Source organism: Gossypium hirsutum, chromosome A09, assembly GCF_007990345.1.
Source record: "Gossypium hirsutum isolate 1008001.06 chromosome A09, Gossypium_hirsutum_v2.1, whole genome shotgun sequence".
NCBI lineage: Eukaryota > Viridiplantae > Streptophyta > Magnoliopsida > Malvales > Malvaceae > Gossypium > Gossypium hirsutum.
The window spans coordinates 23551360-23577609 of NC_053432.1; the positions used below are offsets into that span (position 1 = coordinate 23551360).

At 34.4% G+C, this 26250-nt stretch overlaps 1 protein-coding gene across 2 annotated transcripts; it reads left to right on the top strand.

Moving 5' to 3' along the window:
• The first annotated feature begins 2700 nt into the window (after positions 1-2700).
• On the top strand, positions 2701-9578 carry LOC107888743 (DNA-directed RNA polymerase III subunit RPC3). 2 transcript variants are annotated; one of them, XM_016812929.2, is made up of 14 exons: positions 2701-2850; positions 2999-3146; positions 3391-3509; positions 3757-3844; positions 4019-4158; positions 4560-4712; positions 4788-4895; positions 5606-5717; positions 6322-6465; positions 6552-6589; positions 6677-6769; positions 8312-8395; positions 8838-8984; positions 9085-9578. In XM_016812929.2, the coding sequence occupies exons 1-14, from the start codon at positions 2782-2784 to the stop codon at positions 9193-9195; spliced, it is 1554 nt and encodes a 517-aa protein (XP_016668418.1). In that variant the 5' UTR covers positions 2701-2781; the 3' UTR covers positions 9196-9578. The 2 variants fall into 2 exon arrangements, with proteins under 2 accessions (XP_016668418.1, XP_016668419.1); XM_016812930.2 differs by lacking the exons at positions 8838-8984; positions 9085-9578 and having other exon boundaries at positions 8041-8395.
• The last annotated feature ends 16672 nt before the right edge of the window (positions 9579-26250 follow it).

Here is a 26250-nt window from a genome sequence, read left to right on the forward strand (position 1 = left end):
TCAGTTGAGACGTAGCTATACAGTGCTGCTTACACAAGCTGTCAAGTATCTGCAACACATGCCGGTATACTCAGCCACCGGTAGGACGTACAGGACTAGCACTCAAATCACATAATCACAAAAATTCCTTAATGACATGTCACTAGTATCCAAATCTATTCCTAAGGTTCAACCGGGATTTCGAATGTCGAATCGTCGTCGAATCATTGTCGAACATATCCATAGTCTCGTAATTACATTTTATGGAATATCAAAGCATTTAAAATACATTTATAATGAAATTTATCACATACGAACTTACCTGGATTCACAAAAACGATGAAATGAACTGACTAATTTGATATTTTATTTTTCCCCCGATCAAGATCCGAGTTTCATTTTTCTCGATCTATATAATATCAAATTCAACTTATTAAATCATCTCTCTATTTAATTTAGTCTAAAATTCACTTTAAGGCATTTTTACACAATTGCCCCTAATGTTTCACATCTTTTACAATTTAGTCCTTATTTCACAAAAACACAAATTTATGCAATTTAATGACAATCCATGCTAGCCGAATTACTATTATACCCTTACCAGCTCATACTTTTCATTTATTTCACATTTAAACCCCTAAATTTACACATTTCACAATTTAGCCCCTAATTTACATTTTCATTAAAAATCACTTAACAAAACTTGTATATCTATCAACAAGCATTCATAATCTATCAAGAAGCTTCAAAATACATGCTTATTCATTAATGAAAACATTCAAAATCTTTAACAGTTTTGCAAATCAGTCCTTAGGCTAGCTAGACCTAGTTGCAACAATCTCAAAAACATAGAAATCATTAAAAACGAGACAAAAATCGTACCTTAATTAGCTATTCAAGCTTGGCCGAATGAAGAACACAACAATGGTGTTTTCTTAGCCCTAGTTCCGGTTGAAACAAGAAGAAACAAAGATGATACTTTGTTTTATTTTACTTATTTTAACTTAAAATTTTAAATTACTTAATTAACCTTTATTATAAACTAATAAAAACACTTAATGCATGTCCATCTTTGTCCACTCATATTTCAAATGGTATAATTACAACATTAGGACCTCTAATTTAAGATTCCATAGCTATTTAATACCTTTAACTATTAGAACATCACTTTTGCACTTTACGCGATTAGTTATTTTTATCAAATTGACCAATCAAACGATAAAATTATTTCACGAAAATTTCACACAATAATATTATCATGCCATAGACACTAAAATAATAATAAAATAAATATTTTGACTTCAAATTTTTGGTCCCGAAACCACTATTCTGATTCAACTAAAAATGGGCTATTACAATGTAATTTAAATTATAGAATTAGTGTGGCATGTACATAAGTAATGGAAGTTCTAACTAGTTAGCAAATGGGCACAAAGTTGTATAATGATTAAGTGAAAATTTTTTGAATTTGTTGAGATTACTTGCTAGTGATTGATCATGGTTGAGCATTTGACAATTAAAATAAGATTTTGAAGTGTTTTAAGGTCTAAGAATGAATGAGATTGACTGAAAATTTTAAGGAACGTGTTTATATGTTTTATGGTGATTTCAGGCTTATTTTAGGCTCTCTTACACCTAGGTACCGATACTGGAGGAAGTTGTATATGTACAACATCAACATAATGTTAAAAATGAACAACATCAATGACAAAATATTGATACATTGGGAGAGGTATGGGTGCCTCTACTTTGTTTTGTTTATATTTAATTGTTTTTGCACTGAAAGGGTCCGAAATGACCTCTGAATGCAACCAGATAATAGAGTGGACTTAGAAATGATTTAAAAAATCTTAAATGGCCCTAAATAGGTCTAAAAGGTGTGTGAAATCTTGAGTCACATGTTTGGTACTTATGTGAAGTGTATGGCTCAAAATGCAACATTCCTTACTCAAGTTTAGATTTAGGCTAGGCTTTAGGGTGTTACAATTAACTCTTTTTGCAAGGTTTATAGTCAAATTTAGCTAAACAAACAATGGTCAAATTGAGAAAATGTAAATGTTGAGGGTTAAATTTTTCACATGCATTTAAAAACAACAAAAAAATGAGTTAATTACACAAAACATCTCTAAAAAACAACTTTCATTCTAAATTGGCCCCTAAACTTCATAATGTTCAAATTACATCCCTAAACTTTTGATGTTATATCAATAAGATTCTTCTATTATTAAAACCATTAATTTAACCATTAAATAACACGTGTATTCTTATGTGGCATAATTTAAAATGAAAATTTTAAAGAAAAGTAGAATGATACCTCACAACTTTTAAAAATTAAAACTAAAAATAAAGTAAAATCAAAAAAGAAGACTGTACGATAAAGCTTTTGTAAATTTTTTGATAATTTCAAAATTAATATTTTTACAATATCCATTTTTACAATACTCATTTTTCTTTAAATTTTCCATTTTAAAATGTGTCACATAAGTTTGACATATCATTTAACAGTTAAATTAATAATTTTTATAATGAAATGACAATATTGATATAATATTGATAATTTAGGGATATAATTAAAAATTTTAAAGTTTAAAGACTAATTTAAAATAAAAGTTATAGTTTCGAGATGGTTAATGTAATTATCTAAAAAATCGTCTACCGCTAAACTATAAACCCTTTTTATAACTGTTTTTAAACTGCATATATTTCTAAATTACTTAAAACCCTAATAAATTTCAATTTTTCATATTTTAATCTTCCTCCGTCAATAGAGCATCAAACAAAGAAACAGCACAAGTGCGAGCAATGGTGACTCAGTACGGCATCAAATACGCCGTCAATCTAATCACCGCTCACTTCGGTGATCTCGTCGCCGTAAATAAATCTAACTCTCTTCAACATTCAATTTATACCTGCAATTATTATATAGATTTATTTATTCATGCGATTTTATAAAAAATTTCTGATGACGACGATGATAATGGTAGTATAAGGTTTGATTTTGTTGTTTTGCTTTGTTCAGAAAGTTTGTGAGTGTCTTCTCCGAAAAGGACCGCTAACTCTACAAGCGATAGTCCGGTCCACGGAGCTCACTTCTTCTCAAGTCAAGAACAGCTTACTTGTTTTGATTCAACACAATTGCGTTCAAGCTTTTATTCTCGATCAAACTGGTTCTTACTTTCTTATTCCTTTCAATTTTATACTTCCTTTTCTTCTTAATTATTTATTCTCCGTTTGGCTGCTAAGAATGTGGGGGAAAGGAGGGTTTAGGTTTAGGGTTTAGTTCCCTTTGTCTGGATTAGGGGACAATGGGAGTGCGAATGGTTTTGGATCTCAAATTGATTTGAATTTGGCAACCTTCTGCCTTTGCTTTTTATTTTGACTGTTTAAATTAATTCGCAATGGAACATGCAGGTGAGCATGGCGATGGAGCAAAACAGAGCACTCAGTACATAGCATTGTTCGATAACATAATTCAGCGTTGGAGATTTCCCAAGTTCTTGACTATGGTCTCCAAGAAACTTGATAAACAAGTAAACTCATCATTACTACTAACATTGTAAAATTAAGACTAAATCTCTGTTTAGTGGGCGCAGCTGCTGTGTTTTCTTTTTAAACTTTATTAACCAGAACCGGAATAGCAAAATTAAGGTTAACAGTCTCTTCAGTTGGCTGTTTTGTAGAAAACAGCAGACAAATAGCAAAAGCATAAACTAAATGGAGCCTAAATAAATATGGATTCTTTAAAACTTTATTAAATTTTGTGCATTGGCTTTGTAGTGTGCTGAACTTCTTGAGGGTTTGCTTCAGCATGGAAGGCTTACCCTCAAACAAATGTTTGATCGAGCAAAATCAGGTCAAAATGGAGGCAAGTCTTTCAGAATTCCATGTTTACTTTCTGTTTCTTGGATATACACTAAAGTTTCTCTTTTGGTTAAAAGGAACTAGAGATTGATTAGATACTGCATCTGAGTTAAGTGATTGATATACCTGTAATTGAAGTAATTAATCTTCATTTAATATATTTTTATATATTTTCCAGGAGATGATGTTGTACAAGAAGCCTTTGTTAAGTTACTTAATGCTCATTTTATTGAACGATGCCCTGCCTCTGAACCAGTTCTCACTAACCCAACTAAAGAAGAAGAAGCTGCAAGGAAGCGAGCTGCTAAGTCTGGCAAGGTATTTTTTGATTCATGTCTAATTAGTTGGTGATTGCTTTCATGCAAAATTACTAAGCCAAATGTTTTTTTCTGGTGATTGAAACATCATTAGAGGATTGGTATTGGAAGTAAAGTCTATTGCGGCACAGTCTTGCCCTTCAGGATTGTTATTGAAACGTCTTAGGGAACACTAATTCATATTTTAATTTTCTGTTATGTCAATGTGAGTTTCTGAAGAGCTGTTGTCAAATGAACTAGGCAGGCATAACAAGTATAGATGAACCTTTTCAATTGCAGTTAACTATTGCAGCAATTCATATTCTACTTACTGTTAGTGGCCTCCTCATGTCAACTTGTGTATTTTTTAAATTTTATCCTGAATAAACATGACAGTTGAGTTTCTTCGATATATCCTTGCAGATACTTGAAGTGCAAGAAACATTAGAGCAACGTGTTGTGGAAGCTGCCATGCCTACTGAAGCCTTAAGATTTTTGTTTGCAACAGAAACTGAACCTACTGCTGATGGAGGGAAGGATAAGAGCAATTCCTCTAGTGTGACACCTGGCGAGAAGGTTGGCATAAGACATATCATTTTAAGTGACTAGACTTATCCATATGCTAATTTGACATTTCCCCATCTTTTACAGCGCAAGCATGATGCTTTAGAGTCAGAGGCTGAATGTGGGGCTACAGATGAACAAGTGGTTCTTTGGCGTGCTAATTTTGATGAGTTTATACGGTGTCTTAGGCATAAGGTCAGTTTACCTTTTGTCATTTGAATTATTCTTTGCATATGTCAAGAATTTTTTTATTTTTTCATTTGAGGAATACTATGCTCCATGATAATTATGTATATAATCCTAATGTAACTTACGAAGTGGTGATATTCTACCAGCATTGCCATACTCCAGAGGATCGTGCTGTTGGGAATTTTCAGCATTAAAGTCTTGGGGTTTTTTGACCGGTTCAAAGTTTTTTGGGGGAAAGTCATCTTTAGACGAGTAGCCTGTGTCCCCATATAAAAATCTCTGACAATATGTTCAAAAAAATTCACTGAAAAAAAAAAGATGTCACATATAGATGATCTGACTTTTAGAGATCTCAGTCTATCTAAAGTTTGTAAACTAGCATGCCATTTCCTTTTGCTGGACAAACTTTATTTAAAAAATGCCCTTATTTTCTTTAGTCTTCTCTTTCTTTTTTTTTTTAAATTTCTTTTTTCATGTACTCCTTGGTAAAAAAAATTCAGAGTAGTGAATAACAGAAGTAACGACTTCAAGGGTCCAGTTAACTGTCCCTTCAAAGGCTTTTTCCCCTCTATTTCTTTGATTACTCTACTGGCCAAAAGTGTTTCCTTACAAATTACAGAGCTAATGGGCTTAGATGCTTGATGAAACCTTGCTTGTACTTCAGTAATCCTTGCTTCTTGTTGTTTAATGGATGTCAAGTTGTGTGTAATTTCTAGGCTTGCATTGAGAATGTGAGGGCACGCTTCGATGATGGAGCTGTTATTGTCTTTGGTGCAATGCTGGAAGCAACTAGAAGTGCAGAGAAGAAAGTTAAAACAGAGAATTCAGGTCAGATAATCTTAGATATGGTTGCTAACTATCTTTGAACACCTACAATTATGTATTTATTTTGCTTCCAGAATCATATTCAGATATATTTTTTATTTTCTGTAATGAAAACATGGATCTAATACATTATCACTTCAAGAATTGGGGTTATTCTGCCTTTTACAGAAATTATAACTTGCAAAGTCCTAGGTTCTTTTCCTTAATGAACTTTAAAAAAGTACTACACGTCCACAGAGTGTCTTTAAAGTAATATTAACCATCTTTCTCCAACTCTTCATTTTCTCAGAGTACCTATGTCCAATGCACATCAGGACATGGATGCAGGGACATGACTCTCCAAGGATTCTCCAAATACATAGAAATGCTTATAAAGAAATGAACATGCCCGTGTCTAAAACATACCCATATTCAAATGTATCCTATCTGACACACACTTTAGTCCGAGTAACAGATCTTAATTAATATGTGAAAAAGAGGTCCTAGATGCTTTGATGTAAACAATATTTTAGCTCAAGGATAAAAGCAAGAGGGTGGGGGTGATGCCTTTGGCTCATGCCACTTTGTTAATTATTGCTTCTATTATTGATAAAACTGCATTTTACAGTTCCACTGTCACTCAGTTCCATTTACGAAGAGGTGATAAAGAGTGAAGAAGGTCGTAATATAACCTTTGATCGTGTTAGAGCCTCCCTTGTTCAGTTGAGTTGCCCACCCTTTGTAAAAGCAGCCAATGAGTCATACAGTGTTGGTTCGTATGCCATTTTTCTCAGTCTATCTTTGTTTTGGCTGATTAATTTGTTTTATATTTCTGGTGACACTTTTTCTTTTTAACAGATTTCAAGAAAATAATTGAACTAGCTCAGAATGAGGAGGTATTTCTGATTTCTGTGTTGGTTAAAATATTCGAGTTGCTCATGCTCCTCTCAGCCAGATGACCTTTAAAATATCGCATATTGCAGGTGGAATCTATTGTGTTGAAAAGATATGGAAGGGATGCATATAGAATGTTCCGGCTACTATCGAACAGTGGTCACCTACTTGAAACTGATAAGGTAACAATCCTTTAACAGAGATAACACTGTAGGCTTTTGCCATTGCCATTTGATATATATAGTAGTGGTTTTAAGAATGTTTCTGAAATCTTTTACTGCACCGGAATTGCTCGTTTTAGGGTTGTAAACGAGCTGGCTTTGAACAAATAGAACAGACCTATGTGTTTGTTCATGAATGTATAATAAAACATGTTTGGTGAATTTGTTGATGAACATATTTGTGAAGGATATGTTTAGGGATGAGCAAAACTTGATTTGATTTGAAAAAGATTTCTAATTTCGAGTTAATTGAATTGAGTTATTCGAGTCAACTTGAATAAGTAATTCGAGTTTCGAGTTCGAGTTGAGTTGAATTTTACAATTTGAATGACAAATTAGTGTAAATACTCCTTTGGTCCCTATCAGTTATGAAAATGAGCAAATTGGTCTCACTCAATAAAAATTTCAAAATAATTTTTAAAATTCCAAAATTTATATTTTTTTAAAAAATTATAAAGAATTCTAAAGAATATATAAGGAAATTTAAATATTTAAAATAATTAAAATAATAATTTCAAGGACCTAAATAAGTTAATTAATGATTCAAGTTTATCATACTAAAATATCTTAATTTTTTTTCTTATTTTGCTTTGAAAAAGTTTCCAAATTTATGTGCTTTAGACATGGAATTATTTATTTAATTTTTTAATTTAACTTGAACAATTTTACTCGATTTGACTCGACTCAAATTTCATTTAACTCGACTTGATTTAAAAAATTTCAAATCGAGTTAAATGATAAAATAGGACTCATCAACTCGATTAGCTCAAAATTTTTTCACTCAATTCGACCGAATGCTTCAAAAAAGAATTTAAAGAAACAACTATGAGTTTATAAGATATATATATGCTAGTAGCAATAGCAAATTATCAATTAAAAGTTAAAGACAAAACTAAATTAAGAAATCCAACATCAAAACTGCATGCATAACTACAACCCTTTAGTTGTTAATTCCAACAAAATTTGAAACACATAACCTAAGAGCAAAACTAAGTACTTAAAAATTATTGAACTTTTATTTACCTTTACATGTTGAGAATGAATAGCCTTCAAAGTAATATCTTCTTCACTCTATATGAGAAATTAGTATTAGATGAATAACTTCAAAATTTTAAATTGAATAAGAATACCCTACTGTTTTCTTGCTACTGACTACAAAAGACCTGCAAACATTCATTATGATTAGAAAGCAGTGATAGAAGGTCTGAAAGAGTGAAATATTGCTATTGCAGGTGGCTACGGGCTGGGCTGGGCTAAGATGGGATGAAAGTTGATTAGTAGAGTTTTGATTCGGAAGGGGAAAGAAAAAAAATCAGGGTCTGAGTTAGAACATTGTTGTGTTCAAAATCATTTTGTTTAGCTTGAGAAATGAATACAGAAAAAAGAAAAAAAAACACATACCAGTCTATTCATTAATTGTTTCTATTATCCAAAAAGAAAGTCTTTGTTGGACATCATTTTCAATTACAGCCCTATTTGTTTCCTTATAGTTTCATGTTGTAGGTTGCAGATGCCACATTTGTTGAGAAGAAGGAGACGCCAATAATTCTTTATAAACTGTGGAAGGATGATTATTTGCAATTGGAGGTACAAATCTTTTGTCTTCCCATGAGTAAACATATTGAACTGTATATATTTCTGACTAGCTGTTGCTACATGTTGCTTTAAAATGATTATATTGGATTCATTTAAAATTAAGTTTGTTTTTCAAATGGATAAATGTGATAATACTTATTTTTCTGAAATTCAAAACTAATAATCGGGGTGATGTATGGTGTGTGTAATCAGATATTTAAGCACTATGTTTTCTACAAATAGATGTTTATCTTGGGCAGTGCCGTATAGTGTATGAGTAATTTGTTGGTAATAAAGAAATAATGTTGCTAATTGTGGAACTGAAGTGTCCTTTTACATTATCAGTCGGCTATGCGCTTGTAATGATTGTGATGTGCTTTTGCTGCATGGAGTGGACAATGTTTTAAACAGTCCAAGGTTGTTTATAACAATTGTGCTTATATTCTGCCTGCAGAAATTACAGATAGGAGTTAAACAAATACCCTTCCAGTTGTGGAAGGTGAACAAGAACACTCTGAAGGTGCATGTTCTAGATGAGATGTTCCATGCTGCCTTTAATTTGAGCCAACGAGTGGCATTCGAGTTGGAACAGGAAAAGGAGGTACAGATTCTTGAATCCCTTTGCCATTGCACAGTCTTTTTTTCCAGCAGAAGAATTCTATGTATCTCATACTAATAATATGGTGTGCTGAATTTTTCAGCTTTCGAATGTCCTGCAAGATAAGCGTGTTAACCGACTAAGAAAACGATTACTCTTGGAATCATCACAGATGAAGCTTGATGATGCCATCATGCTTTTCCATGACTTCTGACAGAGCCATACCATTTCCTGGGGTAAGGGAGGGATGTGGTGTTCCACCATAGGAATTCCAAGTGGGGTTACAAGAATGTCCTACAATATTAACTTATTTGATTGAGTCCACTCAACTGTTGGAAGTCGTTCTGCAATGGTTTATACATATATATATCATAATCCGTGTTTATCCAATAGAGATTACATTCGTATTGCATTGCTGTAACAATAGGAAATGAAAATGGGGATTAATGGAGCAAAATCACAAAAAGAGAAGAAATCTACAATAGTAAGTGGCTTCTTCCTAAGTTGTAATCCAAGTTTCAAAAACTGTAGTAATCTTTCATGGCCTCCAACTGCAATTTTTTTGCTTCACGTCATATTGACTTGGTTTGCTTATTACTTAGATATGACTCCTTTGTTATCCCATGGTAAACTGGTTCACAATATAGCTACCACGAAGTCGTCCATCATTCATCTTCCACACTGTTGATTTTTCTACACAATCTTCATTTTGCAGATCCACCACAGCTGAGTCTGTCTCCGCTATCATCTGTTTGTATAAATCTAAAATAAGCTTCATGTCTGAAAAAACACATACTGGATGTAGTGTATGTATTATCACTATATACATTTCAAATTGTTCACTAAGCTTGAGTGTAAGCATATCAAATATCGATAATCATATTTATCTCCGGTTCTTAATGCCTTGCCAGAAATTTGTTGACAAAATTAGCTCATATTCAGCCAATGGAAAGTAGGATGCAAACTAAAAATTAGTAAGAATATACACCTAGTGCAACATTAGGAACTTATTACTTTTATCATAAGGAACTAGCTATTTTTAATTTCTTGCAGTTTCTGAAGTCAGGTGTCCCAAGAACCTATGTTGAAAAAATGGCAAAAGGAATTAACAAATCTGTGATTGATTCTCTTTTCCAGCTTACTCATCACTTTGACAAAAAACTATATAACAAGCTATAGAGTTGACTGCATAAAGTACAACGAACAAAGAATAGTTTCAATATAATCCACCACATTTAATATCTTGAAATTAAGATACCACAAGGGTGAAAATGTGCTTGTTGCTTCTCAGTTGTGTTATTGTTCTAAGCTACAAAAATTAATTTCATAATGCTCCACCACATTTTCAACTTTCATACAATATGAAACAAAAAATTATTGGTAAAAGTACCATAGAGGACCAAGTATTAAGAGGTAGATTGCATTTTGCCTCTTCAACTTAAAAAATGGACAAATTATTCCTTGTATATTAGATCAAAGAATAAATTAATCATTTTTGTTACAATTTCATCTATTTATATTATTAAAAATTGACATGCTTGACAAAATAACCTATATGGACTAATTTGCTCATTTTTTAAGTAGAAGGGACAAAATACAATCTAACCCATATTATAGGGCCTCATGGTATTTTTACCAAAAAAATCATCATATGAGGATGGAAACTAAACTAAGAATCAATAGTTGAAATCTACAAATTGAATGCTGGAACAGAAACAAGTCATCAGTATGGAAAGATAGCAATCCTTGTTGCTATCAAGAAGCATTTGAGCATTTTGCATATGCCTAAAAAATACACACTATTGGGTACTTGTTTCATTTAGCTTAACTTGAGAACCTTCCATGCTATAATACGACTTCTTAGGTGTTTATATACAATGGACCCAGTTACAAGTCATGGTCCTGTTGTATCATCTTTTATATTAGCATCTAAAATATAAGCATGATTTGACTCTTCAACAGGCACCATTTAGAATTCCATTGTGTGGTTTTTAACTGTTACATTTTCATACAATAAAACAAAACTCCTAAAAATCACTATCTTTATCCATGGAAACCCAGTTTGCTCGCCCAAAATAGATTGAACCCTAAAAGAAAAAAAAAACACTGAAAATCCGCTGAAAGCACTCAAAACTATAATTAAATTCCAAAAAGAAACCAACCAAACGTACCCAAAACCCGAAATAGAAGAAGCAATGAAAGAAGAAAATGGGATAAACGGTAAAAGGATAATAAAGTGAAGGTGTTAAAACCTGAATAAAATGGGATCGAAGCTGTCGTAGAAAAAGACGGAGATTGAAGTAGGAATCATCATTGCAAGAGACAGTGAGCTTTCTCTTGTTGTTTTTGGTATCTTTTACGTGAGTGTCGCTTCGTGGGTCATTTTTCGCTATTTCCATTGTTTACTAGAAATACTGTTTGTCTTTGTACCAAGTACTGATACCTTTATTTAAGGGGGATATATATATTTTTGAAAGGCTATTTAAGTTTTGACGTTTTGTGTTACGGGAGGATTGTAATTTTCTTTTTTTAATGTAACGACACATGTCCTCCTTCGATAAAAAAAATTCAACCCCAATATACAACAATTATTAAATTTAAAAATTAACTTAATAGAAAAATTCAAATCCTAATTTATTCATGTATATTAGGCTTAATTTGCAATTTTATGTTTGAAGTATATTTATTTTTTCACTTTGATATTAATTTCTTTTGTTCAAATTCAGCACTTAAAAGTATAATTTTGTCATGGTTATTAGCTAAAAAATTAGCTGCAATTTAAAAGAGAAAAACAACAACCAATTATAACATACCATGTGTCTTTAACTTTTCATTACATTAAATAAGCTAATTAAATTTTTTTATTAAAAATGACTTAAATAAAAATAAAAACTAAAATTTTAAATTCTATCTTTCTCCCACGTTTCTTTCTGTTTTTCCTCCTCCATCTTCTTATCCAACACCATATTCCATTCTTTTTTATTTTCTCTGTCAGACTTAACTAAAGATAAATGTCGAAAAAATTATTTTTAGAGAAGTTCACCACTGCGCATAAAAGAACGTTGTACCTTAAACTTTCTGTCGCTCATTACAACACTATGTCAAAGAGTAAAGTTTCCTACTCATGCAAATGAAGACAAAATCCCCAATAAAAGAGCCATATCCAAGTAAGTTGCCTTGAGATTTTCAAGGGAGGAAATGCCAAAGCATCCTAGCTCTACATCCACAACTTCTCCACCTATGACTACTGATGTTGCCCTATCAACATCTCACAGTGACTTTGAGTAGAAAGTGATTGATGCTCTTGAGATGTTGCAATAACAATTTCGGATGATGGAAAAGCAACAACCGAGGATAGTCACTGATCTTAGCCAAGCTTAAGAAGAAATGACTCTATTTTAAGGATATGTCTAATGATTGGAAAAAGCCATTAAGAAATCTCTTCAAAAGAACTTTACCCGACCTATGCCTACATTCCCTATTTTTCCTAAAGAATTGTTGTTGGAGCCAAAAGATGATGATGAAGATGGAGAAAAAGCCATTGTTGAGAAAAAGAACATAAAAAAGGGAGATTAGTAAAAAATTGAATTTGTGCGTATTAAATATGATAAGGATGAAGCTAATATGACTCAAACTTCTACACTTGCTACAACTACCACTACACCGAAATCCACTACACCTATGACTAAGCAAGAGCGTACGGTTCATCAACTGATTGATGATCTCACAAAATCATATACTGATGATGAAAAAGAGGTGCCAATTAAACAGCTAAAAAGGAAGCGCTATAAGCAAGCTGTTGGGAAATTAGTTCAAGATGATGTTGGTGAAGTGGAAAGGAAGCAGCACTACAAATGCGCTGCCAGAAAATCAACCTAACCTAATTAAAGTAACCCAAACTCCTTTCAAGCTTTTGTTTTTATTTTCACTTGCATCTTTTTCATTTTATAACATATGTTTCATGCATTCATATTTGGTAGTCATTGCATTTTTATATTTGTAAGTTGTTGTTTTTGCATTTTTAAATGTTTCATTGTTCATGCATTGAGGACAATGCATCATTTAGGTTTGGGGGTATGTTGTGTTGTATATATAGTATGCAGTAGATATATGTTTTAATATTCGTGCATTTTGTCATTCATTTTTCCATTACATATAGATACCAAGTAACTGCTAGACTATTACGAGTATATTATTATCTCTGATATTCGATGAGGATAATAATTCTTCGATAAAATTAAAAAATTGTGATGGGTGAATAGGTATGTTTAGTTTAGGATAGTTGTGTGAAAAGTGATTCATAAAAGTAGAATTCCTTATTTATAATTGTAATTAGTCTATAGTAGGTTTCTTTTAATACATTTAGGAATTCTTAAACTTAAATTCAAAAAATCGACAGTGTGTAATAATGAATATCATGGCAAAATGATAAGAATCACTCTAATGTTTGAAAATCATGAGTAGATCAGTAATACTTTGTTTGCTCCATCGTATTATTGATAAAAAAACATGTTCAAATAAGAGTGAGTAAAAAAAAATAGTTGAGGGACACTCTACTGTAGCAATAGGCTGATTAGCCAAGGAGGTAGTTGTTTGCTCCATCCATCTTTTTAGTTAAAAGTTTTAGCTTCATGAGTGAGTTACATTCAAATTGTAGCATGATGTAATACCAGGTGGCAAGTGTATGCTTCATTGAGATTGTGAAGTAAAGAAACCATGTGACAAGATGAATTCACTAGAAAAAAAATTGTAATTAAAGTTTTGAAATGATAAAATAAATGAGAATAGAGAAATTGAGTTTAGAAGAAAGATAACCTAAGTGCATTAGAAGGTATGCACTATAGTCAGAGTTGCATGAATATTTAGGAATTTTTATTTTTAGGTAACATTTTCTACACTTTGTTTGCTAAACAAACCTAACTTGAATCAATTTGTTTTGTTTTAATAGAAGATTGCTGAGAATGAAGGTATAGAATATGTGGAAAATGGTTTAGCAGTATATATGGTAACTGTGTTATGGTAAATTCATGCATTCATGCATATTCATACATATTTTGCTTGAAAACAAGCAATAATTTAGGTTTGGGGGTGTGATAACTCTTGAAAAGAGTTATATTTCAGGCCTTTAGATTAAATTAATTATTTGTATTTAAGTAAATATGTTTTCATTTTTAAGATATTTTTAGAACATTTCATAACAAAGCTTGCATTGTGCTATAAATGACATTATTTGTTACTGGGGAAGAAAGGTGCTGGTTATTGTTGGCAGCAGGTGCAGGATAAAGAAGAGAAGAGAGAAAGGAGAAAGAAAATGAAAGAAGTGAAATATTGCCATGGCAAAATGTTGGTTAGATTGCCAACAAGAATGCCATGGTAATTCCAGGAAGATGACGCAACACTCAGTCCACGTCACCCTCAGCCAGTTATACTTGTACCAGATAAACCACCTTGAAAAAGAGGAAGAAAAAGGTGTGTGCTGAGAGGAAGGAACCTACCTTATAAAGGAGGAAAAAGAAAAAAAAAGAAAAAAAAAGAGGATTTTGGAGAGAGAGGAATTTAAGAACAGTTTTTCTCTTTCTCTACATCGTATTCTTGTGGAAAATTTCAGAGAAAAGAGAGGAGAGGGTAACAGCTTACAAAGCAAAAACCATAGACACAAAGAAGGGGAAAAGAAATCTACCTTAGGTTTTGCATCAAATTTCAATATTAAAGTGAAAGCTAGAGTAGCGAGAGCTTCTTGTAGTTCTACCTTTATTTTCTGATTTGAACTTTGTGATTTGTAAACTTGAATGATGATATTAAATTGTTTTATTTTGGATTTGAACATCCAATCCATGAGCTAAATCTTATTGGGTTGGAATTATTTGGGTGAATTTTTACTACCCTTAATGCCTATGGTTTGATTTTGAGTATATTACTGTTTCATTCAATTTGTGATTATTTTAAATGCATGCATGCAAGCTCTAGACATAGATGATTGTATGGTATGTTGTTAAATCTAATTTATTTCCGAAATAAATAAATTTGATTATTACCATTTGATACAAGCAAGTATTCGAAAGAATATTCGTAGCACTTTAGATGTAGAAGTTGTGATCTGTACAGGGAAAGGAAGAACAATCTGGATATCATTTTTGAGTTCTGTAAACATGCAAAAAATCAGAATGATAACTTAAAGTCTGGCTCTCGAAAGAAGCAGACTGTAGTAGTGAATCCTTGAGCAGTAGAATGGTCAAGATTTTGCCATGGCATTATTAGGATATAAAAATAAAACCTAAGTAATTCTAACCTTTACCATTCAACAATACAAATCCACCCTATTTATTCTTTGAGAATTGCCACAACATTTCAATTGCCCTAACATATTTTCATTCATAATTGATTTTATTAATCCATTCATTAATTCTCCTCATCAATTTGTCATGTGTTTCTGTTGCACAGTTTAATTAGTCAAATTCATAGTAATAGCATAACCAAATTTCTTAATCAATTCCGATCCCTGTGGAGGCAATACTCACTCATTACTTTATTACTTGATTCGACGTGTATACTTGCACATTCGCATATAACATTCACACGCAACAACTGGCAAGGACAAGGTCTATACTATCATGTTGCACTTGGAAGGGCGAGTACTGGACTAGCACCACTTCTATGCTCATAAGCATGGGGGCTTGCACATCTGGATTGGGCTCATTATGCTATAGTTTGAGGGAAATGTTTGGATCGAGTATTTCCAGGGATGTCATGGCTAAGTTGGTTACACTAAAGCAACAAGGGTGTAACAACCCGAATTCGGGCCTAGTCTGAATGGTGGTCTCAGGACCACAAATTTGAAGTTGGGAAAATTATTTTTATTATTATTATGAGGTTATAGTATGATTATATTAGAGCATGAAAAATTTGGGGAGTTAATTTTAATTTTTATGAGCCCGATTTCGAAAAAGGACTAAATCGCATAAAAGGCAAAAGTTGCATTTTAGAACCCAAATGTGTCAATTAGCTAGAGAAATAAAATTGAGAACTTTTAAAGAGAAATTATACCCTTTTTAATTGTGTTGGCCGGCCATGATATGAATTTTAAACAAATAGTCAAGGTTTAGGTAAGTGATGTCATGATTTGGTGATAAAATAATACCTAAAAGCCTAGCTATTATTTTTCTTCTTCTCCATCCTTTCTCTCCACCAAAAATATCAGAAAATATAGAGGTTTGAAAGCTCAATTTTTTCAGCAACTTATTCCTCTCATAATGTAAGTGATTTTGATGATTTTCTTGATGATTTTTACATTTTTGGCATGCTTGTATCATGGGCTTTCAAATGAGAAGACTATTTTGAAAAATGGTGATAAGTCTAGAGATTTACAATGAGAGAGTTTATGTTGTTTTCTGAAATTTTATGGAAGAAAATGAATCTTAGAAGAGTTCTAAACAACTTTTGTGAAAGGTGTTAGCATGAAAACACCTAAAGGGGCTATTTTGCATAGGTTGCAAAACAAGTGATAAGTGTGTGAAGTAGTGAGAATTTGGAGTTGCTATAAGATTAAAAAGGGGTCAGCTAGGCCTAAGATAAGAGGAAATTCGATAAAAATCAAATTTCGTACATAAGGGTAAAATGTCAAATTGCTAAAGTTTAGGGGCAAAATAGTCATTTTACCAAAAATATGAATTTATTATTGCCTAATTGTAATTAGTGATTAAATGAGTGCATTTTTCTATTATAGATCAAGATTTACCGAATCTGAACCTAGACTGGGGGAAAGCCAAGCAAATTGACTAAACCGACTATTCGAGTACATTTTGTAAACTAAGGTAAGCTGTATGTAAATGATACAACTACATCATTAATGTATGTATTCAAATTGTTATTGAATTGATACAGTATGAATTACTGGATTGTGAACTAAGAATGCATATTAATGACTGAGATAGTAAACAGATCTAGTTGGGACCCCAGGAAACAAACCGGATATTCATGCCATAACATTTAGATTACTTATGTGCCAGTGTAAGACATGTTTGGGACATGCAATTGCCACATTATGAGTGCCAGTGTAAGACAATGTCTGGGACATGGCATCGGCGTAGAGATGAGTGCTAGTGTAAGACGTCTCTGGGACATGTATCGGCCACGACGATGATAGCCCGTGTAAGACATGTCTGGGACATGCATCGGCCACATTATGAGTGCCAGTGTAAGGCATCGACATAGAGATAAGTGCCAGTGTAAGACATGTCTGGGACATGCATCAGCCACATTATGAGTGCCGTATAAGACCATGTCTGGGACATGGCATCGGCGTAGAGATGAGTGCTAGTGTAAGACATGTCTGGGACATGCATCGGCCTCGACGATGGTAGCCAATGTAAGACGTGTTTGGGACATGCATCGGCTAAGAGTTGTGCTAGTGTAAGACATGTCTGGGACATGCATCAGCACGTATATACGAGAGCTAGTATAAGACCATGTCTGGGACATGGCATCGGCCTCGATGATAATAGCCAGTGTAAGATCATGTCTGGGACATGGCATCGGCAACTTATCCTATGATTGAGGCTTATAGAATATCCGGTAGTATTCCCAAAGGTTTAACTTCAAAGATTACGAAAGTGATTTAATAAGGAAAGTATAATAATGTTGTGAGTGGTACAGGTGCCTATTTGGTATGCATGAGTAATGAGCTCAAATTAGAGAATGAGACTTGAGTAGACGGTAATGAGTAATTCAAGTTTATGCTTATCTTTGAGTTATGAGCATGATGACTAATGGTGAAATTGTTGTATATTTATTTATATGCAACTCACTAAGCTTTATGCTTACTCTCTTTCTTTTCCCTTTTCTTTCAGTGCCGCTTAATTAGCTCAAGGATCCCTTGAAGTCAGAGATATCAATCACACTGTCAGCCGTAATACTCGATATAGTTGGATTTATATTTTTGATTATGGCATGTATAGGGCTAGACCTTATTAATTTGTGTCCTTGAGAATTGACCAAATGTGTTGGTCTAGAATAGATTCTACTCTTTACATTGAGCCTTGAATGAGGGCTTTCATTTTGAGTTTATAAAAGATGCATCTTCATGGTTGAATAAATGTCTATTATGCTTGTTTTGGTATTGGTTGGTATTGACATGAAAATAGGTACACTAGGGTGGTAAGGAGGCTTGGTAGATAGCCTCATGTTGTCCACACGGGTAGACACACGGGCGTGTGTCTAAGCCGTGTATGACACACGGTCAGCCCCATGAGCGTGTGAGAAGGCCGTGTGTCCCCTGCACCTAGAAATTTCAAGTCAGAATGCATGGTAAGGATCACACAAGTAGAGACACGACCGTATGTCTTAGTTGTGTGGAGGGCACGTCCTAGTACACAAGCATGTACCATGGACGTGTGATGCTGACGTTAGAAACATAATACCCAGGTTTTTGCACATGGGTTGTGCCACGGGCGTGTTGAGGCTGTGTGAAAGGACACGGGCGTGTGTCTAAGCCGTGTGTGACACACGATCAGCCCTATGGGCGTGTGAGAAGGTCGTGTGTCCCCTGCACCTAGAAATTTCAAGTCAAAATGCATGGTAAGGATCACACGGGTAGAGACACAGTTGTGTGTCTCAGCCGTGTGAAGGGCACGGCCTAGTACACGGGCGTGTACCATGGTCGTGTGATGCTGACGTTAGAAATAGAATACTTAGGTTTTTGCACACGGGTTGCGCCACAGGCTTGTTAAGGCCGTGTGAAAGGACAGGGGCTTGTGTTTAGGCCGTGTGAAGTCTGCACTTGTTTTATGAAAAATTGTAAAAATTAAATTGCCCACACAGGTGCAGGACATGGGCGTGTCCCAAGCACACGGGTGTGTGCCCTATACCTACACAGGCATGTGGAGTCTTAAGGCACGAAATTTTCTAAGTTTTTCTTGAGCCCTCGGTTTGATCCCGAATCACCTCGAATGTATGTTTTGGGCCTCGTAAGCCCAATTAAGGGACATATTGCTTATGAAATGAAAATTTTTAAATTGATCAAGATTTTATGGTCTGATTTCTTAAGATTGGTTGAGTTTAAGTTCGGTAGCACCTTAAATCCTGTTCCAACATTGGATACGGGCGAGGGGTGTTACAAAGGGACTGTGGAGCATTACCATGACATGTTTAGAAGTCTCTTAAATCAATTGCAACTGCGTAAATCCTATGCTTTAAGCATATTTGTTAGCAATTTGAAACTATAGATTAGTCAATACTTACAACTATTCTGGCCCAAATTTTTAGTAGAAGGCTTTCATATTACCAAGCAAGCGGAGAACATTTTATGTAACTCACCTAAGAAGAGCTTTTTCACTAGTCGAATCAATTACCTCATTTTAGATCAGCAGGATCACAAGCCACAGTATCAAATAAGCTAGTATCTCCTGCTCACACTGGTGTACATGGTCAGTCTGCTAATATGACTTCTAGTGGCTCGAATGGCCCTTGAGTCTCTTCAAAGGGGTTGAGTCCAACTATCATGGCTAAAAGAAAATAGAAGGGCATGTGTATTTTGTGTGGTGTCATATACCATATTGGCCATAAGTGTGTCAAGGCTTAACTAAATAGATGTTGCTTGATTCTCATTCTGATGGTGAGGGAGATGAGTTCTAGGAATGTTTAGATCATTTAGAAGATTCTCCTATAGAAGGGGATCAACCTCAAGTTCCTGTCTTATCTCCACATGCTATACAAAGGGTCCTAAAGACCTCATACCATGCATTTTGAAATGGGTGTAGGAGCTGCCAGAACTATCATACTGGTGGATTTAGGGAGTACCCATAATTTTTTGGTCACTCGATTAGCTAGCAGGTTGTCCATGTCAATTTTGTAGCAGGATCAAATTAAGGTTACAGTGAAAAATGAGAGGTGTTTGTTCACTAGTGACACTTGTAGAGAGGTTAGATAGGAGGCTTAAGGGTCTAACTTTGTCATAGACTTCATGATTTTTCCCTTAAAAGGGTGTGATATGATTATAAGCATATAATGGATTCTCTTCCTAGGTTTTATCACCTAGAATTTTGGTTCCATAACCATGCACTTCAATTTCCAAGGAAGTCCCTGTACCTCGCACCCTTCATTTGATGACTATTGGTCAGTCTTCAAAATGCATTTCAATTGTAGGGTAGAAGCTAGGGCCATGTGCCATGGTCATTGTAACACCCTCTATTTTGGCGGTTATACCATCAAACGATAGTATTACCAGAAAACTTGAACGAACACATTCTTTAAGACAAAAAATGTTTTGAGAAAAAGTTAATTTAAAATACGTTTGGTAGGCAATGATTTGAAACAAGTCAAAAATAAAATAAGAGTATGCATTATAATAAATAGAGTTTTAAGTTTTGGCTAATGCCTCCATAAATTATTTTATAAGAAACAAAGTACTTGAATACAACCAGATTTAAGGTTTGCAGTACATCATATTAAAACATTGAGTAATTTTTCCATAAGCTACCTCAATATATATACATGTTATAAAACAAACACAAGGTTCACAATTGTAGTCGCTTTCTGGCTGAGTCTTCAAGGATCCATGAAAACCTAAAATTCTTGAAATTTGGAGAAAAGAAACAAGGTAAGTTCAATTTGAACTTAGTGAGTTCCAATAAAATGACAACCTCCCTAACAAGGTTCCCAAAGAAAAGAAAATATCACAGAAAGATAAGTAACTTGGTTTACTTGCAAATGTGACATTTCAATTTTGCACCATTCATTGGCAATATATAGTGCAAAATAGTTACTATACAATGGCGGACACTATCCGCTTCTAGGTATAATTGCTTAATAGAATAAGACACATGACCTACAGTTTACATGCGGATACCTATCATAACTTCTCATGAAAGATTTTATGTTAAATATACTTAAACATAAATAGTTCATGGGCCCTTCCTTGTGCTAGCTTTTGATCTAATCAATGCTCTGAAGAGCCATTTTCACAATATTGCTCCGTAAAGAAAGTATACATTTGAAACACCCTATACTCGACTCGGTCACCAGGGCCGGGTACTAGATGATACAATAACCCAAATAGCTTAATGGTATTTTTTTATTAAGCATTAATTACATGCTTAAACAACTTAAATTTCAAAATCTAATCATTATTAAAACTCATACAAAACTAGTGATAAGTTCCTACAACTTTGATACCAAAATCTAATTACAAATTTTTAAGTTAAGACTCGAATACAAATATAGTCAACTTAAACCCTTAGGCGTGGCCTCTAAGGATGCCTATAGTGCCCCAAACTGGACCAAGATGGTCCAACCCGAATTTCAAATATCACATTAGTCACTGAAGTGACTATTTAGTAAACAACCAAAAAACACACAATCCAACTAATTACACCGTACAATTTCAATATAATTTTGGCAGAAAATGCTTGGCAACTAACCAAATAATTGCTATGTCTGCGGTCTTTACCAAATATCAATGTTCTCATTGCCCTAGAGTACTAGGACTCTTTAGTCAACACTATAGCCATTTTTCTGTCGATTTATTTCCCAAAAAGGCTTCTTAGGACATGCAGTTCCTAAATTTGGAAACTTAACAAGATCTCAGCCATTCTCCATAGCTATGTCTAATCTCCACTTTCTACTATCCTTTGGTGCACTTTGCTGGCCATCCGACTTTGGGCATGCGTTACCTCCCTTGAAAACCCTAACCAGCCTATTAGATCTTTCGACTAACTTTTTATCAACTTACAATATATGACTACGTCTTATCGCGGACAAATCCGTGCCTGTTTAAATTGTGGAGAATCCACAACTTCCTTGGCAGATTAGTATTTACGTGTACTATGTTTACCTCATTATCTAATAAGTTTCTTTTCCCTTTTCACTCTATTTGGGGTTGAGACATAACCTTGGCATCACTCATTATTTTAGTGGTCTACGTTTCTTAAACGCACCAACTCACTTCTTCTTGTGACTTATCATTCCTTTCACACCGCGAACTCTACTTTCACCCCTAACATCCTTCATGAACTGTGAATTTTTCAATTGTGATCCCCAAGTCTAACATTTTAGTGGATTTCTCATGTTTATCATTCTGGTGAACCTCCCCATTTATACTGTCCTGGTAGACTACATCGTGTTTACTGTTCCAGTAGATTACCCCATATTTACTGTCCCGGTAAACTACCCCGTGTTTATAGTCTCGATGAACTACTCTATGTTTACTATCCGAAACGGACTACCCCATTTTTACTATCCCAACAAACTTGTTATGCTGCCATATCCAAGTTATGGTCTTACACATTATGCCCTCATGTTTAACATCTTGGCGGACTCCATTGGTTGCCAAAGTTGAGCTATGGTCTTACACCTTAAACCTTTGTGAGGTGTCGCCCCATAGAACTTGCTATCTGCCGCCGCAGTGATACTCTATGGAACTTAAGTACTGTCAATATCATCTTATCATATATCCACCTTGATGCTCTAACACAGAAGTGTCCTATCGCAAGCCCCAAAACTTCGCACATCATAGTTTACTCCCAGTAATCCCAGATGGTAATGGAATTTCAATTTCTTTTTCCCCCTATTCCTCCTCTCATTCCTCCTTTCTTCATCCTATCCATTGATACTTGAACATCGTAATGTCCCCTCCACAAAGCTCGAAGCTTCGCACATCATGGGTGCACTTAGTAACACCATATGGTAGCATCTAACAGAATCACCATTTTTCTTATCCTAACTTCATCTATCCCTTCAATAATTTATGCTTGTAATCTATAAAACAGACAATCATACATTACGAGAATTTCATAACACCTTTTAATTTCAACATATTGACGAGCATTCATAACCTACTCAATACTTAAGAAATCAAATGTTCTCAAACAACCAGGGTCATGCATCATCATAGAATTCATTCTGGAATTTACACAAACACATGCTAAAAATATTGCATCTCAGAGTTGGAGTGTAAAAACTCACATTGCTTCCTTATCCTTAGTAATTTAGCTGGTCCGAATTGCTCAAGCTTCCTTAGTCTTGGCATCCAAACATTACAACCATTCATCAGTGAAACTATAGATGTTCGACCTTTAAAACTCAGAATTTCTCATCACACAGAAGCTTTTAAGTGTTCTTACTCTACTTCATCCTTCAACCCACAAGTATATAGAGGTAAAAAAGCTTACCAGTTCTTTAGTTTTTCTACTACTAGATTTCAATCCATACGACTGCAGCAACATGCATAGTTCTCTACAACTGCATCCCCTTTCTTCTTCAGAATGACTAAAGAAGATGATGCTATGGAGAAGAAAAAAAATTCATAAACAGATGAGAAAACTCCATCTCCACTCACACTTATATATATACTCTTTAGGCACAGTCTTCACTGGCATTCCAAACCACCTATTTTTAGTCATGTTGTGCCTCACTATGGAACCAGTCGGTTCCAATCTAACTAAATTGGAATTGGAATCCAAATAATCACAATCCAACCATTAAAACTTTCGAATATCCCAACAAGGTCTGATAATTTACTAATCTTTTCAATTTAATCCTACCCTTCCCAAATTTTTTAGTTAATAATAGTAACTAGGTCTTATAGTTCACGTTCATATAAAATAAATAGTCGCACAAGGACAACCTCGTGTCTATCTTGGTAGACCCTTGACCTATACCTTGAATCAGACATCAATTCAGTCTGATGTTGGCAAGGCTTCTGTTTAACGAATAATACTTGATGGGCACCCCCAAAAAATATAAAATCATTTATTTCAAATAGGTGTCAAATATGGATTCGAGGATTTGAATCGTTTAGTTCGCCTAAACTTCACTTGGACGTTGCGTTATTTAAATTAATACGCAGGGAAATTGTAATACCCCAAACCCGGCCTAAACGTTATGGCCGAATCTGGTGCTTCACATCAAACTATTTTTAAATTTGATCTTTCCGGTGAAAATCCATTAATGAATCTAAATTCCTTTATTATTAAACTAAAGTTCTCATCAAAATGTTTACCAATTTTTTTGCCTTTGGTATATTACCTCATTTAAAATCGCGGAAGCATTTTGAAAACTTTGTTGTTGGAAGCTCGTGTTCCTTTGAAAAATCATGCCATTTTGAAATCTCGAGTTTTCCTAAACTAGCAGTTTAGTATAAGAAATCACAATCCAAATTAAAACTTAAAACCCACCTACGGCCTTATTACATAATTTAAAAATCCAAAACGAAATCTAATTGCAATTAAAAGAAACAGAAACAGTAGTGTGGCCATCTCCGAGTCCCTCGCAACTCCAAACCATCTAAGCTTAGGGATTACCTACACAGTTAGAAACGGGGTGAGTTTACGAAAACTCAGTGTGTAATCCCAATAACAAACAAACAAACAGTGAATAACACGGTATCAGTACAATCTGGGCCAAAGCCCTATTCAGTTTATACATTTACTGGGCCGAAGCCTTTCGTTTAACAGTTATTGGGCCAGAGCCTTTTCATAAATCAAATCACTGGTCCAAAGCCTTTACAATAAATGGTATGACCCATAGGCCCATTTCAAAATCACATGAAATACCAATGAATGTATGCAAGCCCATTTGGGGAGACTACTCAACCCACCATCCGCTACTCTCCACCCGTACCAACCAAGCTCTCCATGTGGGGAATAACTCAACCCACCCAACCAAACTCTCCATTGGCAGCATAGCTGCTTTATCATATAACTGGAGGACTAGCCTCTTTTAATAACTGGGGCAAAGCCCTTTTTGATAAACTGGGGCAAAGCCCTTTTCGGTAAACTGGGGCATAGCCCTTTTTGCACTTCCTCCATTTATAAAACCCAACCCATGCAACATGTCATGTATGCAGAATGTCATGCCCACATTTGAATCAAACAATCACAGTCAAGTCATTCATATCACCAATATATATTCACAATCAAATCCATCAACCACACAGTCCAAGTCAGTCACTTGCCTACAAGGGCAAAACAGTCATTTTTCATATTATAAGGGTAATTTCATAATTTTACCAAATATCAGGGTTTTCCATGTTCATTAACAATTATCAATATTTCTGAGTGTTTAAACAATGATCTTTAACCCACTTTATCAAATTCAGGCTTTTGGGCTCAAAACCCCTAATGGGCCCAACGAATGCTGATTTAGCCCACTAAGCCTGCTTAATCCAAATTTTACAACAGTACTAACCGTGTTAACATGCAACTTTTCCAGATTCCATTTTCTATCAGTTTTACCCAAATGGGCCCAAAAGCCCATTTGGCCCAATTCCTGCCGATTGAGGCCCAACTTACCATCGTGCGCAAAATTGAGTTCTTACCCGTTCCATCGATCCAAACATCGATCTTATCGTATTTATCGCATCTATACCTACATGCAACATTACAAGTTCTCGAAATACCGGTATTTTAGCATTTCGGCTTCTCAGCATATATTAATCTAAGCTACTACGAGGGTTAGTACACACCTGCTATGGGTTGAAGTTGAAACGTTTCCATAATCAATCACCTACGATAACCACCACCTGTCACTCAAACTTAACTAATCCAATATCAATATATATAAATCCTAAGCACATCAGTCATACGGAACATAAGGGCATATTCGTCATTTTACCATACAAGGGTATTACGGTCACTTTACCCTACAGGGGCTTTACGGTCTTTTTACCTATTAAGGGTATTTTAGTCATTTCATCCTACAAGGGTGTTTTGGTAAATCTACAAACCAAGGGTATTTCAGTAATTTTGTAAACCAATGATATTTCTATAATTTTTAAAAAGTTAAGGGTATTTTTATAGTTTTGTAAATTAGGGGTATTTTGGTAATTTTCAAATTGAGGGTATTTCGGTAATTTCACAAACCAATGGTATTTCTGTAATTTTACAAATTAGGGGTATTTTGATAATTTTACAAACTAGGGGTATTTGGTAATTTTACAGACTAGGGGTATTTTGGTAATTCTATCCTACAAGGGTATTTCAGTAATTTCACAATCGAGGGTAAAACGGTAATTTTGTAAACTGAGGGTACAATGGTAATTTTGTAAATCGAGGGTAAAACGGTAATTCTGTAAATCGAAGGTAAAATGGTAATTCTACAAATCGAGGGCATTTTAGTAATTTGGTAAACTAAAGTATTCTAAACAGGGATAAGAATACGAATGGGCCTAAAGCCTATTCTCAGCCCAAATGGGCCCACACGCTCGTGTGGCCCTTCTAGCCCAAATCTAGCCATAAATATGAGATTCACCTAGCCTAGTCCAATATTTACTATACAA

Excerpts from the sequence above, each read along its gene's own strand:
- LOC107888743 (XM_016812929.2), top strand. The coding sequence starts at position 2,782 with ATGGTGACTCAGTACGGCATCAAATACGCCGTCAATCTAATCACCGCT. Across the intron at positions 3,147-3,390 it reads TTTTATTCTCGATCAAACTG|GTGAGCATGGCGATGGAGCA; the intron begins GTTCTTACTTTC and ends TGGAACATGCAG. Across the intron at positions 6,466-6,551 it reads CAATGAGTCATACAGTGTTG|ATTTCAAGAAAATAATTGAA; the intron begins GTTCGTATGCCA and ends TCTTTTTAACAG.